The following is a 16,342-nucleotide window of genomic DNA, read 5'->3' on the forward strand; positions in this document are numbered from 1 at the left end:
TCTCATGCAGAACGATCTGCAAATATGCAAAAATACAAACTCAAATCTTGTGCACTGACCTATGCACACTCCATCTCTAGACATGGCATAAACCACAAATGTAACTGCATCACAGTGGACCTTGGTGAATACTAACTACATGGCATCTCTATCAGGTCACCAGCTATTAGTGGATACAAACTGTACGACTGGTTCTCAAGTATGACACCTATTAGGTCACTTGCCATTAAGCACAACATACTCTGTTTAGACAATAAAGACCACTATCTCTGTATGTCATTAAAGAAAGGAAAATGATAATTATAATTATAATTTCAAAGTAAATCTTGTTCTTATCTCTTTAATCTAAGTATAAAGATTTACTTTTAAATACTGACCTGCAGCTGCACAGTGTCACTGAACTGAGGATTGAGATAGTCTTCAGCTTTGATGGACAGATTGAAATAGCCTCCAGCAAAGTCTGTGTAGGATGGAAGGTTGATATAGACAATGCCAGTGCTTGAGCCGATGGTGAAGGCCCCATTCATGGTGTAAGGTAAGCCACCACGTGGGTAATAGACAGTGTTTTGTAAGCTGTACACTACGCGGTTATTCTGGGGGCCGTCTGGATCAACAGCTGCTACCTGCACTACAATGTCTGACGTGGGCAATGTCTGCAAAACTTGACAAATGAAAAATGACAAATTAGAGATGTATCATTACATATTCCATTAAACAGCTGTATTCTTCTGTTAACATTTAATGACAGTTTCATCTTCATTAAAATATTGCTGCATTGCCAAAACAGTGCTTAATATTGATTTACAGCCATATCCCATGTGCTTTTTAGGGTGGATGTCAAAAATTAGTGGTATGCCATTTGTATTAATTTGCTTGTGGCTGAAATTTTGAAAGACATCTTTAGAGATTTTTAGTTTAAATGAAAAGACAATTATCAGACAACAGCTGGATCATCTAACCCCATGTTGATTAATTCTCTGAATCTTACCAGCTGTGAGAGTGTGGTTGGGAAATACAGGACCGTTATCGTTAAGGTCACGAATTTTTACAACAATGTAGCCCACAAATTCATTTGGTCTCATCAGACGGGAATCAAATTCTCGTTTCTCCGGTTTGATGAGGTTGCTGGAAGGACTGTGACGCACACGAGGTACTCCTGGCGTTCCTCATAATCAAGCATTCTTGTGTTCTCAATACTGCCATTTGGGTTAACATTGAAGGCGCCACTGTTGAAACTGTTACCTGATTTTCAGAAATGAAAGTGTAAATACATCATGAATCATTTAGTATGCACACACACACCCAGCTACCCACCCACCCACCCATACCCATCTCTGTCAGAATACTGCACATATATATATATACACACGATGAAGCTACTACAACAAACTTACTAATAGGGTGATAGTTATGAAGCAAGGGTAAGTCCTTGAATTGGATAAATCAAAGACGAATACCTTTTATAAAAAAATATATACAGTGTAAATTTTGTGATAGATTTCTTCTTTTACATATCAGCAGTCCTTAAAGCAGAGCCCAACCTACACAAGAATGTGCCGCTGTTGTTTCCTGTGTACAGCTCATAGCTCATCCTGTTGTACGGAGCACTATCTGGGTCACAAGCCTTGGCATAAGCTACAATGGTATGAACTGGAGTGTTGTCATCTGCATAAACCACAGTGGGGACTTCAAACTGAAAAAAAGAAATCACTGAAAATGACATATATCTGCATGTCTACCTTCCTGTGCACTCTCGTGTCCTAGTCTCAGAATGAAATAAGAAAAGGAGAAGAGACAAGTGAAAGATGCACAGAAAACAGCAAAGACTGAAACAGAGAGAGACACACAATGCACATGCATGCACACACACACACAGGTAGAAGACATAAGAAAACAACTGAAAACAAAAAGTGAAAGTAGATAAAAAGACTTAAAGGAAATAAAGAGGACACTAAAAATAAAACAAGACAAAATGACACACACAAAAAAAAGACTTTGGAAAGCATGAGAAAATGAAGACATACACAAAAAAGGAATTAGACAGATTTAGATATGCAGACAAAAACAGGTGGGGACTTACAGCTGTAGGACAGGCAGAATAATTTGTCTTTGCAAAGGTGGGAAAATTGTCGTTCTTGTCCAAAAGGTTGACAATCAATGTACGTCGGCTGATGAGTGTGCTGTTCAATGAATCTGTCGCAGATATTATCAGCTGAAACAGAGCAACAGGTGTCACAAATGAAATGTAGCTCAAAGACATGATGTGCACAATACAATGACACCCACTCTCCCAAAACAACTCTATCAAACCAACTTCTACTATAAAGTTTCAGCTGTGCTTCTTGAGCTAATTATATCTTACCGTGTAGTTCTCCTGCTTCTCTCGATCTAGGTCAGCTTTCACAACAATTGCTCCTGTCTTTGGGTCCACAGAAAAAGACTGGTAGTCTTGCCCAAAAGGCACAAGGCCATAGACAGAAACAGCGCCTGGGGTGCGGGGTGTAGCTGTGGCCCTCAAAGATAAGGTGTAATTAGGTTCATGCTGAAATGAATTAAGTGTCATTAATTTCAAGAAGCAGGACCTGAAAACAACACAACTCCAAATTTTCTATTTGAAAGGTACAACTGAATGGTTGTATTTATTTGCATTCATATGTTTATGGTAGCATTACAATAATTAGGAAAAACAACAACCAGTGTAAAGCTGGCAAAGGATTTGATAGTGATGAGCACTATGTTTTGAATATTTAACGATGAAAGTGAAAAATGACCACGGAAACTCTCTTACTGAGACAAATGTAAGTCTTATGCTGCTGGAGGTTTCTGACCTATCAATTATTTGATTTTTTTTTCTAGTAAAATAATGAATACTGTGGTCAAAGTTCAGTCATCTGTATGACTATTTATGATGGCAGTCGTTAATAAGATAATAAATACTTTGCAACAGGTACAGTGGTGTATATAATTTGTGATCATTAGTTTTAGTTACATTATGCAAGATCCAGCCCACACAACTATAAAATAAAAATACAAATAATGCACTTTGTTCAACAGGAAGCTGACCTCTGGGGCTTGTGCAACAAAGTTGTTGACAAAGTTATACCACTGGGGTGTGCCATCATCATCTTCAGTTCCCTGTATCTTAATGGTTATTGGCAGAGCAGAACTGAGGGATGGTGTTCCTTTGTCTGTGGCCACAACCTTCAGGTCAAAACGTTTATTCTGCGCACTGAAAGGTGCCTTGGTCTGCAGAACTCCTGTTTCACTAATGGTGAACCATGAAAGGGCCTCATTGTCTGGAAGAGAGAAAATCCACTCATACCAAAAAAATCATTGAACACTTGCAAGATTTTTTAGCAGAGGATAGGAGTGATATACACTTCAGTTCTAGGCAACTCAAAGGAAGGGTGGGGGTGAGTAATGGGTTGCACTGAATACGTATCTATGCATCACTAAGTTCATGGCAGAGACCCTATGAAGCTTGCTGCTTAGTACACTAGTGAGGAGCAGAAGGCTGCTGGTTTCAGCCATGCTCAGACCTGTGGCTTGAAAACACCTAACAATTTCTTAGCACAAATGATTACCTGGTTTTTATCTCAAGAAATGCGAAGGCAGTGGAAAGCCTGGGCTCTGCCTTTCACATGCATTGCCTTTAACACACTCAGCCACTTATGTTCACTGCCCCGGAGTGCATTTTGCTATGGAACTTTTTAGTTTTGCAACAAAACCACCGTTTACTTTTTTAACTGTCACAAGCAATTCTTTACACTTTCTGCAGATTTGATTTTGGATCAATGCATGTCAATAATGTTTTGGTATATATATGTGTGTGTGCGCGCGCTTTACGTTCAGTTTATATTTGTACATTTGTGTGTTTTCATTGCTTTTTTTCTGATTTACTCTAAAGTTGGGGGAAAATGTGCTATAAAATTCTACTTATCACTCTATCACATCTCTAATACAAAGTTAGTGTCTATGAACTATGATTTTATGAAAAGAAGGTGAAATAAAAGAAGCAGGGTGACAAGGAGAAACCAAATACCATTTGTGGCTTGTAGGCTGTAAACTATTTCTCCATTGATCCCCTCATCAAGATCAAAGGCTTCTATTTTACTAACAGGGAATCCAACTGCTGCTGTAGCAGGTATTGAAAAGTTTTTTGTGGTATCTCTGAATGTTGGCGCGTTGTCGTTGACATCCAGAACAGAAACAGTCACCTGAAGATTAGAGACACATGTTTTATTTTGGTTTTTTACTGTTATGTTTTTTCTGACTGGGCTTCAAAATTTTGGATTTCTTGTTAATCATTTAAAGAAAATTTACCAGAAGATATGGCTTTAGAGAGATCCCAAGAAAAGGAATGAATATCTTATAAAACTGGGGACGATATTAACATACCATATGGCTATGTAAGCCTACACACAAAGAAACACAAGTGTCAGTTATGGCATCATCAGTTGTGACCTTTTGAAATGCTGTGATCTTCTTTGAACAACACATCACATTTTGACAATATTAGTGGTGTGTCAAAGCGAAAAGCTGTTTGCAATTCTCTGTCCACCTTTGTGAAGTAAGTCATCAGAAACATAAAATGTAAAGCACAAAAACCTGTTGTAAGAAAAAAGCCTACCGAGACAGATGAACTTTTCCTCACAGCAGAGCCTCTTAGATATGGGTTGTCAATACCAATTACAGTAAGGTAGTAGACTTTACGAGTTTCATAATCCAGTGGATTACGGACTTGTAATACTCCATCTCCTGAAGGCTAGACAGGCACAAGAAAAAATGGGGGTAAAATTATGTTCTCACACACATATATATAATAAAATAATATAGCAAAATACAGCAAACAATTTCTACCCAAAAAATATTGTTCAGCAAACATATCATCGAAAATATTGAATTGGTAATTTTTTTTCAGATATGTAAAACAACTTACAATATATCAGCATCGCTTACAGCTATGTATCCAATAAATCAAACCATTTGGTAATTGTAATTGTTGAGGAAACAATGGGAGTGGGCAATGTGTTTACTAGAAAAACAAGAACAGTTTTTATCTCACCTGTGTAATGAGCTCAAAGTCATCAGAATTCAGTCCAAGACCAAGAATATACTCAATTGGGCCAAATGTTGCACTGTCCCCATCCTGTGCCGATATGACACCAACTCTATATGGGGACGTGTATCCTCACTGACGCGAAATGTATAACTTGACTGGAAAGAGAAGGGATGGTATTAGCGGTTAACAATGAAAGAGAAGGGATGATGTTAGCAGTTAACAAAGCTGCTTTCCTAAATACTGTGGACAGGTGGAAATGCTGCTTAGATCAGTGGTATAAAAAAATCCCAAAAGTATCAAGTACAATTTTACTAATAACCTTCAACTAGATTACAATCATGTGCTTAACTCTTTATAGTTCTGTTGATTATAAACAGTCAGTGATTAACAGTCAAGAAATACCATGTTTAGTAGTAAAGTTTCTTTTAATACTTTTCAGATGATATGACTATATGGGGATCACCCACTAGCACCCTCAGCTCATGCTGTCCACTCCAAACTGGTCAGAAATGACCAACAAACAGGGAGAACACAAAATCAACCAACTCACCATCCTTGTCCCTTCCTACCTTGCTAGCGAGTACACTTCTCCAATTCTTTGCCCGAACTGAAAAAGGGGCCCAGTGGGGAGGCAGGAGGGAACTAGCTGTCATGTGAATAATTAATTTGGTGTGGAAGCTGACACTTTTGTTATTTCAAGTTTACGTCTCCTTGATGCTACCAAAAACCAGCATACATGAAGGGATGGGAGAAGTGGGTGTGGATCGAGTGGTCTCCCTGTTCACTGGTCATTTCTGACCACCTGGGAGCGGACTGCTAACGCTGAGGTAGCTAGGAGGTGACCTTCATGCAGTCACGTCATTATACACAGTATGAAGAAGAAACTTCAAACAGTACCAAGTTCAACTCATTACAGGCCTAACAACAAACAAAAATCTGCTGTTGACAAGACCACTGGATAGAAGCAGAGCTACAGAAACACTACCTCGATAGAAAATGTGCATGTTTAAGTCAACAACATTGATAAGATTCGACATTCAAACAAATAGGCTGTAAGCACAACTGCAAATTATAGGTGTGTGAACATACCCTCAAGAACTCTGGTGCCATGTCATTTACATCTGACACACTGATGCTTAGAGTAACTGTTGCACTGCGAGTGCCGTCAAGTGCTCGAATCTGCACGGAAAAATCCCTCTCTCCAGCATCATAATTCAGCTGGCGAGAAAGATATACTTCTCCTGCATGCAAAAATTTCCACATGGATAGTAAATGCATAGGCATATAAGCAGGTAGTGTGCATCCATATTTAAAGATATATTTTAGATATCACTCAAACCATTCTGTCAAAAAACTTTGTATTTTCACAGAACAGGCCATTACTGTTAATGTTTTAAGACAACAATATCAATGTATCCTGCAAAGGCACTTTGTAACTGAACCATCCTGCCCATGCATATTCTCTCACTCACAAATTGAGAAAGTCACATAAACAATCTTGGAAGACAAAAATAAAAAACACCATGTTTAATTAATTTCCCATCATCATATTTTCATATTCTTGTACCATGTTTTTTATGGTCATGCTTATTGAACCATAGTATTCTAATCAAAACAGATGGCAAACAGAGCAAACATGCTAAAAAGAATTGTCAACAGGAGAAAAGAAAGTGAATTTGACCATATCATGCAAAATGTTAATTGAAAAAAACAAAAAGCTCTGATTTGTAATGGTAAATCTTTCACACCTCCTTTTCTGAAAAAAGTGTATAATTGACCCTTTTTTCAAAGATTCACGCATCAAAAACTTACTAGCTCTATGACACAGCTGTTCCAATCAAAAGCCACAATTCAGTTCCATTCACTCACTTCTTGCTGCAAGCTTTCATCACCTTGATAATAAAATCTTACCATTACTCTGGCTAACTTGAAAGATGGAATTGGGGTCGGTGCCTGGAACCTTTTCGTAGTTGTTCACAACACGGAATCCATTAGCAGGATCGCGAGCCTGCACAGTGTAGATTTTCTTGTCAGTTGGCTGGTTTTCCGAGACTGTGATGTAGACAACATTGTTGTCGAACTGAAGAGTTACGTCTTGGGTTCCACTTATGGAGATTGTCACTCGTGCTGAAGAAGCACAAAATGAAAATTAATACAGCTGCTAGCACATCAAATCAGGAAGAATAAAACTTATCTCTAGACCGCATAAAAAAACCTATTATGTAGACAAGCAGCTTAAAAGCATTTTGTGGAACAAATTTAGGTCGGGCAAAGGTTGCTGATTTTCATGTTTTTTGTATGCATGCACTTACAGCTGTGTACAATACAGCAAGTTTCACACATGTTTTCAATGCATGCTGAGCCAAAACAAGGCAGCCCACTTACATGTTCCAGACTGTGGTAGGTTTGCTACACCATTTATATCGGTGCACTGGACATCAAATGTGGTTTCCACCACATACTTTCTGTCTAAATTTGATGAAACTTTTATCACTCCTGTTACAGCATCCACTGCAAACATGTTCTGAAAGCAAGGAATGGTTAATACAATGATTACAGGATTCACAGTCTGTTTGATATAGACTTTAATATTCAATGAGACTAAAGCCTTTACTTCAGAAATTTCTATTTCACTCAATCCAGACTGCTTACCTAGGAGTTATTTTTCTCATAAAAGGTGGCCCACTAAGTTATTTTATAATCTCAACTTGCTTTCCATTTCATTTTTTTTTTGTATGGTCATGGGGTGGGTGGATAGAGAACCTACCATACAATTCCTGCGAAACTTAACCTCTGAGGTGATGGTTTTTTTTGGGGGGAAGATGTATAGTTTATTGTTAATTCATTCAACTGCCATCTGTGACAACAAGAGAACCCTATCTGTGTCTAGATCAGATGATAATTCTTTTGACTGCTCACACACTGTGTTTTCTTTAGGAGTATGCAGGAAGGCAAGTGGTTTTTGACATGTTTGTGGATATTAATTGTTGTTTTTGGGATCAGGCATTAAAGACAGAAATAGACAGTAAACCATCCCTATTAAGACTTGCTAAATACCCACAAAAATCAGGTTTAACTGACAGGGACTGTAGTAGAGAGATCAACCAGTCTGCTTTCATTCCATGAACAGGCACCTATAAATTCAAGTTCATTTATTTCAATGTTGAAATTATGTTCTTACAATCATGTTGTAATGGCTTACTTCGTTGTTTTTGATCATGCTTATTCTGCCATTGTTGCACTTGACTGAAGATTTATAGTGGAACTAACTTTCCAGATAAGAGCAACTGATCAATAATATGTACTCTGAGAGACAAAGACAATCTCTTCTCATGCACTATTTATATTTTTAATGTGATTTCTGGAAAACATTGTAATAAAGCACAACCAGTCCTTTATAAGAATTGTATTTTTATCAACACATGACTTCTGCAAAAGGTGATTAATGATGCGTAATCAACTTAGACATCAATGAACAAGGGCTGGTTATTTCAACCAAAAATCACATCACTCCATAAAACACCACTATATCTAACTACCTGAGTAGAATCGACCCACCATGACCATATCGCCCCACGTGGGACTACACAGTATAAACACCGAATGTTAAAATCACCCAGGCCAAGGCTAAATGAATGCCTGAGCAGGGACATGTGTTTCATATTAACCAAGTATTTGCATATACATGTACATTTAATACACACCTAAAGAATAATGATGGCACAAAGTTTTTTTTTAACTTGATTTAAGAGAAAATCATGTTTATGCATCATGGTGTGATTTTAACCAAACTTCCGCATATACATTTAATAAAAACCTCCGGTACGTAAAAAATAATGACAACAAAGGCTCTTAACAAAATGCCAATGATTTAAGAGAAAATTGCGTTATGCACCATTGTGTGATTTGTTCTCTGAATGTGTATTACTAAACGGACAATTTTTGTTTAGTAAAGTGGCTGAACTTGTTCAAGCATTGCACTGCTCTTTTAGTAATATCCAGCATTAATAGCTACTCCTATCACTGGAAATTTATTTGTCTTTTGGGTCTAGATTGATTCGATTTTTGATGTTGGGAGGATATGGTCATTACTGGGTCGATTAGACTCTGGTGGGTGACATGGTCTTTGTCAAAATGACTGGTGACCCAATGAACAAGCAGTCTCTTTCAAGATGTATTTAATTTATTTTTACACAATTTCTTCAGAAAATCATAATATAGGGTAAACGGTCAGCCAGAAGCAGTCTCTTTTAAAATGTACTTCAGTTTTTTTTTTCGACCTGTGACTTCTACCAAAAAAAGTCATGATAGAGCACAAACTGTTGGTCATAAGTTGGGTTGGGGAGGAAGTCGTAATAGAGACAATGTTTGTATTATAAAATACATCCATAAGAGTCATAACCAAGAGAGGGTCACAATAAAGAAAGTCTTAATATGGAGATTTACTGAAGGATGCCTGGTGTCTATACCCCCTGTTTTTCTGCATCTTGGGTCTACTTTGGAAGTACCTGCATGTATCTCTTCACTAGATTAAAGGTTTTTATTGTGCAAATTTGGATATACCAGTCCCTAGTTGCTACTGAAGTATTAATATATTTTGTGTGTGCAAGCTTTGCATGTATCAGTCCCAAGCAGCTAACCCAGTAAGAAGTTTATGTGTTAAATATACCTACATCTAGCAGCTACTCTAGTGTGATGTACAATGAATGTTTTAATCCACTCACTACAAGATAATTGAACATGGAACCATCTGAAGTTGTGTGTTGTGGTGTGCTGTTTTGTTGAGTTGCTGTTGGGAATCTTTGTTGTGTGGTATTGTTCTGTGCATTTGTGGCATGTAATGTGTTTTTGTGTGAGCATTATCATTTGGATTTCATCCTAGTTTGTTGGAAAAAAAAAAAGTCTGTCACAACTGACACTTGAGAGTATGAACTTATTGAGTGCACCACTCATGAACAATTACCTAGAAAACTCAAAGAAACTGAAGAAATGTTTTGAAAACCTTAAATCAAAAATGATTATCAAATTAAGATTGTAAATGGTTAGCATTGTTTTGAATTATGAATATTGAACTTAGATTGTAAATGGTTTGGCTAGTTTGCTTTGGATTAAGGAAAAGCATAAAGTCCCTCAAGTCAGTTGGCTGGAAAGAATGCAGATATGAGTGTGTGAGTGTGTGACTGACAATACAATTTCAAACTACAAATGTTATAACTTAAAAATATTAAATTCATTAAATGTGATGTATTTTTACCTTTTACCAATATCTACTGGAGTTGTAAGTCTGGAGATGGAAATTGCAGGTTTAGCACAAATCAGGCTGAATACTCACTCTGAAGTCATAGGGGAAGACAGAACCTACTAGAGCCCCTTGCTGGTTCTGAGCCTGAATAGTGTAAGCAAGGATGCTGTATCGCAAACTGTGGCCAGCGTCTGGATCTGTGGCATTTACTCTCAACACTGAAGTTCCAACAGGAGTACCTAGGTAAATCAAAGACGTGTTATTTCCAACATCCCAATAAGCAGCAGTCCTAAGTAACAAATGGCATCCTAAATCTCTGTGATCAAAGAAGGGTCTTGCAAAAAGAGAAGAAAAGCAACTACAAAGAAGCTACCAAGTACAAAGGAGGAATTAATCAGGAAGAGAACAAAGACAACTTAAGTGAGGGGCACAGAAGAATGAAATTTCTACCAATTACTGAACACTATCATCAAGAAAGATCAACATAAAACTTCAGTCATCAAAGACAGCAAACTAAACTGACGGAATGAATCTGCAATCACCTAGTAATCTTACAACTGAGGCCAGACACCAACATCCTCCAAAGAAATCAGACTAGCAAGCTTACAGATTTAGGTCCAACTGGAAGAGTTTGTAAGAGCTATACGTAGTCTGAAATTACAGAAGATACCTGGCATTGACATCCCATCAAAGCTGTTCCAACAAGGTGAAGAAGAAAGAACAAAGGGCCTTACTGCTAATCAGCTGGTATCGGTCAAGCGATAAATAATGATAGGTGTTTTTAATTCAGAAAGGTAGAAAAAAATTTAAACTAAAAAGATTATAAATATGAAATATCAAAACTTGTCAAAGGTTAAAATAAACTATTCTGGACTATTTTAAACTATGGAGACAAAGGCAAGCATGTTAGGATAACCAGTTCAGGTGATTTATTATCGCAAATGAATATGTGAGGCTTACTCTCATTAACTGTAGCAACATAGAGGGGCTGGACAAAGGTAGGAGGTTTATTGTTGGTATCCAGGACAGTGACAAAGACAGTGGCATTAGCAGACCGTTGGGGACTCCCACCATCAGTGGCTATAACCTGGCAACAAAAATCCAATGGTGATGGGAACCTGCTTTTTGTAAAGAAGATGAAAGGTGGCAGACAAAGAAGGCTCAACATTGCCTTCTACACACCAAGTCATGGTGATGCTTTCAAGCTTGTATCTCAAAAACAGAAAGGTTGCATTTGCTTGGATTTATGGAAACAGTATTAACACTAAGCTCAACATGTCATTTAAAAAATATTCACCTCACTAAGCCTTTAATTATCAAAGATACACAATTAATTTTATTATTAAATGATAAAACAAAAACAAAATTTAAAAAATGAAAAAATTTTCTGCCTTGATTACCAAAATATTAAAAGAATTACCTGAATTTCATATTTGCTATATTCATCATAATCGAAGCTCGGGTCATTAGCAACACGCATGACACCTGTTGTACTGTCCACATCAAAATTATCTCGGCTTCCTGATCTTATGCGGTATTTGATTTCACCATTGCTTCCAGAGTCCTCATCAGTGGCATTTAAGTTAGCCACCACAGTACCTGCGAAAAAAGAACAAATCTCTTATATTTGCATGAAAACTACCTTCTGGTGCTAAAATAGTATGCAATGAATATAAGAATTAAGGAATTAATATTTTTGTCATAGTTGGAGTTTTACACCATGTCAGCAATTGAGACTATCTCATGGCGACATACACTGCATTGTTCTTGGCAGCAGAAAAAATATCAAAACATTATTTATTTGAAACATCTTAAGTAAAGAAACCACTGCGAGAATTTAAAATGCAACATGGATAACAAAATGACCAAATAATCTCAGATTTCCATGTTATGAGCATGCCATGGGCATCAACTAAGCTATCCACTATGTGCCAATATTTACAAAAGTTTTACTAATTTAAAAAAAAATTCTTGCAGAACCAGAAAACCAGAAGGTTTATTTAATTCTTTAATACTTCTCAACATAACTGCTTACAGGGTGTGGTAGTGGGGGAACTGGTGTTTTATGCCAATCCACCAAAGCAGCCACCTATGTTAACAGATGCCCCTTGCAGCGAAACAACAGTATGCCTGAGACGAGATCTGAACCCATCATAGCCAGTCCTCGATGATTTTATAGCAGGCACTATGTCTGTTGTGCCACCAAACTGCATTGGCCTACTGAGGATGTAAGCGAGGTTAACAACCAAAAACATAACCAGTTCTCAAAAAAGATCTGGATGAATTTCTCAGACTCCTGGACGTACCTTTTGTGTGTATATATATATATAAAGATAAGATTTCCTTACCTGGTGCTACAGTCTCTGCAAGAGTGAAATAGTATACTGTTGGACTGAACTTTGGGGAATGATCATTCTCATCCTGCAGATAAATAAAAGATTTCATGACGTGAAAAATGACAAACTTTATTATAACTTGGGATGTATGCTCAGTTACTAAGTGAAATCATTAAAAAAGTTATAAGATAAAGTAATAGGTTACAAGATATTGCAAGTGGTAAATCATAGCAAAAAAAAAAAAAAACCAAACAAACAAACAAAAAACACACAAGCTAGATTAAAAAAAAATGTAACCTTATATCTAAATGACGCCCTAAGAAACCATGAGTGTATACACCCACAAACAACCATGGACACACACATACACAACTGACATTTCATCTACTGTTGAGCAGTTGAACTTCTGAGGGTAGAAAAGACTTCAAGTGTCTATTACTTTGCATATGAGAATAGCATAACACTTCCAGAAAAAAAACCTCCTGTGAGGGCATGTTCCAGAAAGCTTTTCTGACAATTCGCTACTCACAAAAAGACTATCTGCTTAAAACCAATGACCTTAAAATTGAAACTGAGATTTGACTCATGCAATAATGTTTTAGTCAATTACGTTCATTCACAAACAGCAACATTCAAAAGTTTCATGGCTAAAACAATGAAGGACAGCCTCAGTTTGCTGGTCCTGATCCATGAAACTAGCTGATGGTAAAGGAAACACTTATCAAGGAGTCCTTTAGCTAATACATGTGGTTGGATGGTGGTGAAAGCTGATGAGAAGTCAGAAAAAAATAGTTATTCATGGGCATGTGGATTCTCCAGGTCTTTGAACAAGTATACAGGACTAATAGTTTAGTATCCAACACTTTATTTGGACTGGCATACAAATTGCAAAGGGTCAAGACATTTCTTAGTGGCTTTTAGAATCAGGGCTTTAATGATTGCCTCCCAATACTTTCATGACCAATGATATTAAGGCCCCTGGTCTAAAGTCTCTGAAATGCTGAGCTGAAGCTTTCTTTGGTATTGGGACAATGGTAGACAATTTCCAATCCGCAGGGATGGAGAGTTAATCCATAAAGCGGTGAAACAGGTGTTGCAGTATGCCTTCGTCGGTGATCGGATGTTACCAGTACCAAACTGAGAACCTATTTATTCTTATATTTCACCCTGGCCTGACATGGCATTGTGGACCTCTCACAGTACCAGTTTCTTATCATGGGCAGAATGCGTGAAAAACCACAGATTTCTTTTTATTCCGCATTGCCTTTAACCTCTTGCTCACCCAAGATTTGTTATTTGAGCCAAGAAGAAGCAAAAACTCATTGGAGTAATGAAGCCAGCCTTAAATGAGGATCTGTCCGCCATCCTGTTGGTTAATGCTAACGGACACTAAACATCTGAAATGAATAAAAAGGGCTAGCAAAGACTGCATGCACAATCATATTCATACAGACAAAGAATCATTAGATTGTTATGTGTTCAAAATGCTGGTGAATGTGTGTGTGTGAGTGGGGGAGAATCAGTACATATTAAGAGATGGGAAAAGAAGGCAAGCTCATTGTATATTTCTGTGCATTAGTGTGTAACAGTTGTACATTGAAAACTCACCAAAACAGTAACACGGATATAGCAACTTGTTGTTAATGGTGGTTGGCCATTGTCTGATGCTTCAACAGATAAGGTGTAGCTGGAAAATCAAAGGGAGAAAATTAGTTTGAACACTTTCTATTCAGGTAACCAAACTTTTTTCAATTAAGCAGAAGCATTTTATCCTGTGGTGATGTATTACAATAATTATTATGCTGCATTAGGTTTTAACTAGAAACTTCTTATTGTCCAGAAAGTTGTCTGAAATTTTGTGATAAAGATGACAATCAATGCTGAAGAATAAAAGAGTGAAGATTCACTGTGAATAGAAATGGTCCTCATATGGAGCCTGCAGGATAACTATATGCAAGAAAAGCAGCTGATACTTGCTGGGAAAGAAAGGCTCCACAATCAGCAGGCCAAAGCCATCACTCAACCTTGTCACTAAGCTATAAAAGATGATCAGACTAAGGTTATGATACTCTGGCCAATGTTGTTGACGGTGACGATATGTTTGTACTAAATGTACAAGAGGTGGAAAAGAGAAGATGGTGGGAGAAGAGACAGACAGAGTGAGTCTGGGTGTAGTTTGAAGTTAGGTTACTACTTCGTACCCAGACATACACATTTATGTGTATGGTTTATTTTGTCATAAAGGGATTTCATACATTAAGTTTTTTTTATTTAATCTTCCATCACTTTTGTGTCTTAATAAAAGGGTTTCCCATCCATCAAAATGCAAAAGTCAGACCCTTAGTTAAAACTGTTGGGATGGGCTCTTTAGCTCCCACTCTCACAACAAAAATAGCTGGTGTCTTTTTGTAACATTAGTAGTTTCATAAAGTAAACTCACTTCTGGCCTGTCTGTAACTGAAGAATACAAATTTAAGCAACTATTTCCATCTTTGTTTATACTTACAAGCCCTTCCCATCTGGTGTAGCCTCATAGTCCAAAAGATCCCTCAGTGTAAGGATGCCTGTTACAGGGTCAAGGACAAAGGTATTCGTAGGCGTGTTGCCCGAAACAATTCTGTATGTGATCGTGGAGTTGGAGTTGCTGAAAGGATGTGGCCTGTAAGAATTAAAAATGATCATACCCATTTGTTGTTATTTAAATACCTTTCTTCAATATTTTGTAGCTATAATTACAATAAAGATGACATTTTGATATCATGCATAAAACCTAAAACCATGGCAGAAAAAAAAAAAAACTAAACTTGTCCACCAAGGAAAAAAGGTAGTACTTACTGGAGCTTTCGGCATACATCTGCATGCATCCTTCATAACTAAATATAACACTTGATTTTTTTTCTTTTACTTTTCATTACACGCTTTTACTTAACTCATTATATATATATGCATATTTGTTTGTCCAGTGGGAATTTGTAATCTTCCCATCATCCTAGAGGTCTGAAAATTTTATCAGTTACTCATTTTCAGTGACAATACAATATTAAATCACTTCCAGCAGTTCACAAGTAGCAAAATCCTTTCTTTTTTCCCCAGAAAAGGAAAGTTTCAAGAAATATAACTCTTCAGACTTAATTCCACTTTTGCATGTAATAGTTCCTTCCCTTTGACAGCCTGAGATTTCTTTTTTCTGAAAATGTTCTTACAAAGTAGGCTATATTGAGAATTAAAATAATGGCAAATATAGTAATTATTTAAACATTTAGAATTTAAGTATAGTTCATATTGAATTAAAGAAGGGAATAAATTCACAAAGTAAAACGAAAAAAAATCGATCAAAACATTCAAAAATACCATGAAGTTTAAAAAAAAGAAAAATTCTTTTCTCAAAAACAACTTTTATTTGAAATGTACTAAACAGTAACCAAAAAAAAATTGTCTTCTTAGATCTCAGTATTTCTTTAATACATATAACTTAAATAAAAGTGTGACTGGGCACTCTTTGAATACCCCTCACACTATTACATTTTGAAATTCCAACTCGCAATGGCGAAGTGTTGTAAGCAAATGTGCTCCCCCAAACAATACCTACCAGTTGAGGGATGCGTGATAAATAATGCATGGCAAGCAAATCTGCACACTGCAATAACGTGCTTATATTCTTTTTTATTATTACTAAGCTGATACTGTTATTTCCATGTCATG

The 16,342-nt window shown here is 36.9% G+C and overlaps 2 protein-coding genes across 2 annotated transcripts in view; both read right to left on the reverse strand.

Annotated features, from left to right (window-relative positions):
* LOC112561300 (protocadherin Fat 4-like) lies at positions 1–13,134 on the reverse strand. The gene is made up of 18 exons (XM_025233704.1): positions 13,120–13,134; positions 12,653–12,725; positions 11,725–11,903; positions 11,265–11,391; positions 10,395–10,543; positions 7,448–7,586; positions 6,974–7,189; positions 6,193–6,303; positions 5,066–5,190; positions 4,631–4,765; positions 4,043–4,217; positions 3,064–3,296; positions 2,363–2,542; positions 2,081–2,212; positions 1,546–1,693; positions 989–1,242; positions 378–661; positions 1–16 (listed from the first exon to the last, which is right to left on the reverse strand). Exons 1-16 carry the CDS (start codon positions 13,132–13,134, stop codon positions 1,082–1,084), a joined length of 2,298 nt encoding a protein of 765 aa, XP_025089489.1. The 3' UTR covers positions 1–16; positions 378–661; positions 989–1,081.
* Positions 11,835–16,342, reverse strand: part of LOC112558880 (protocadherin Fat 4-like) — a 22,449-nt gene continuing 17,941 nt past the window's right edge. Inside the window, exons 18-21 of the mRNA XM_025229617.1 lie at positions 15,147–15,299; positions 14,249–14,327; positions 12,653–12,725; positions 11,835–11,903 (exon numbers count right to left, since the gene is read on the reverse strand). Of these exons, the coding sequence (XP_025085402.1) occupies positions 15,216–15,299 (84 nt within the window). The 3' untranslated portion in view covers positions 11,835–11,903; positions 12,653–12,725; positions 14,249–14,327; positions 15,147–15,215. The remainder of the gene's footprint in view (positions 11,904–12,652; positions 12,726–14,248; positions 14,328–15,146; positions 15,300–16,342) is intronic.

This window comes from Pomacea canaliculata, linkage group LG1, assembly GCF_003073045.1.
Source record: "Pomacea canaliculata isolate SZHN2017 linkage group LG1, ASM307304v1, whole genome shotgun sequence".
In the NCBI taxonomy this organism is placed as follows: Eukaryota; Metazoa; Mollusca; class Gastropoda; order Architaenioglossa; family Ampullariidae; genus Pomacea; species Pomacea canaliculata.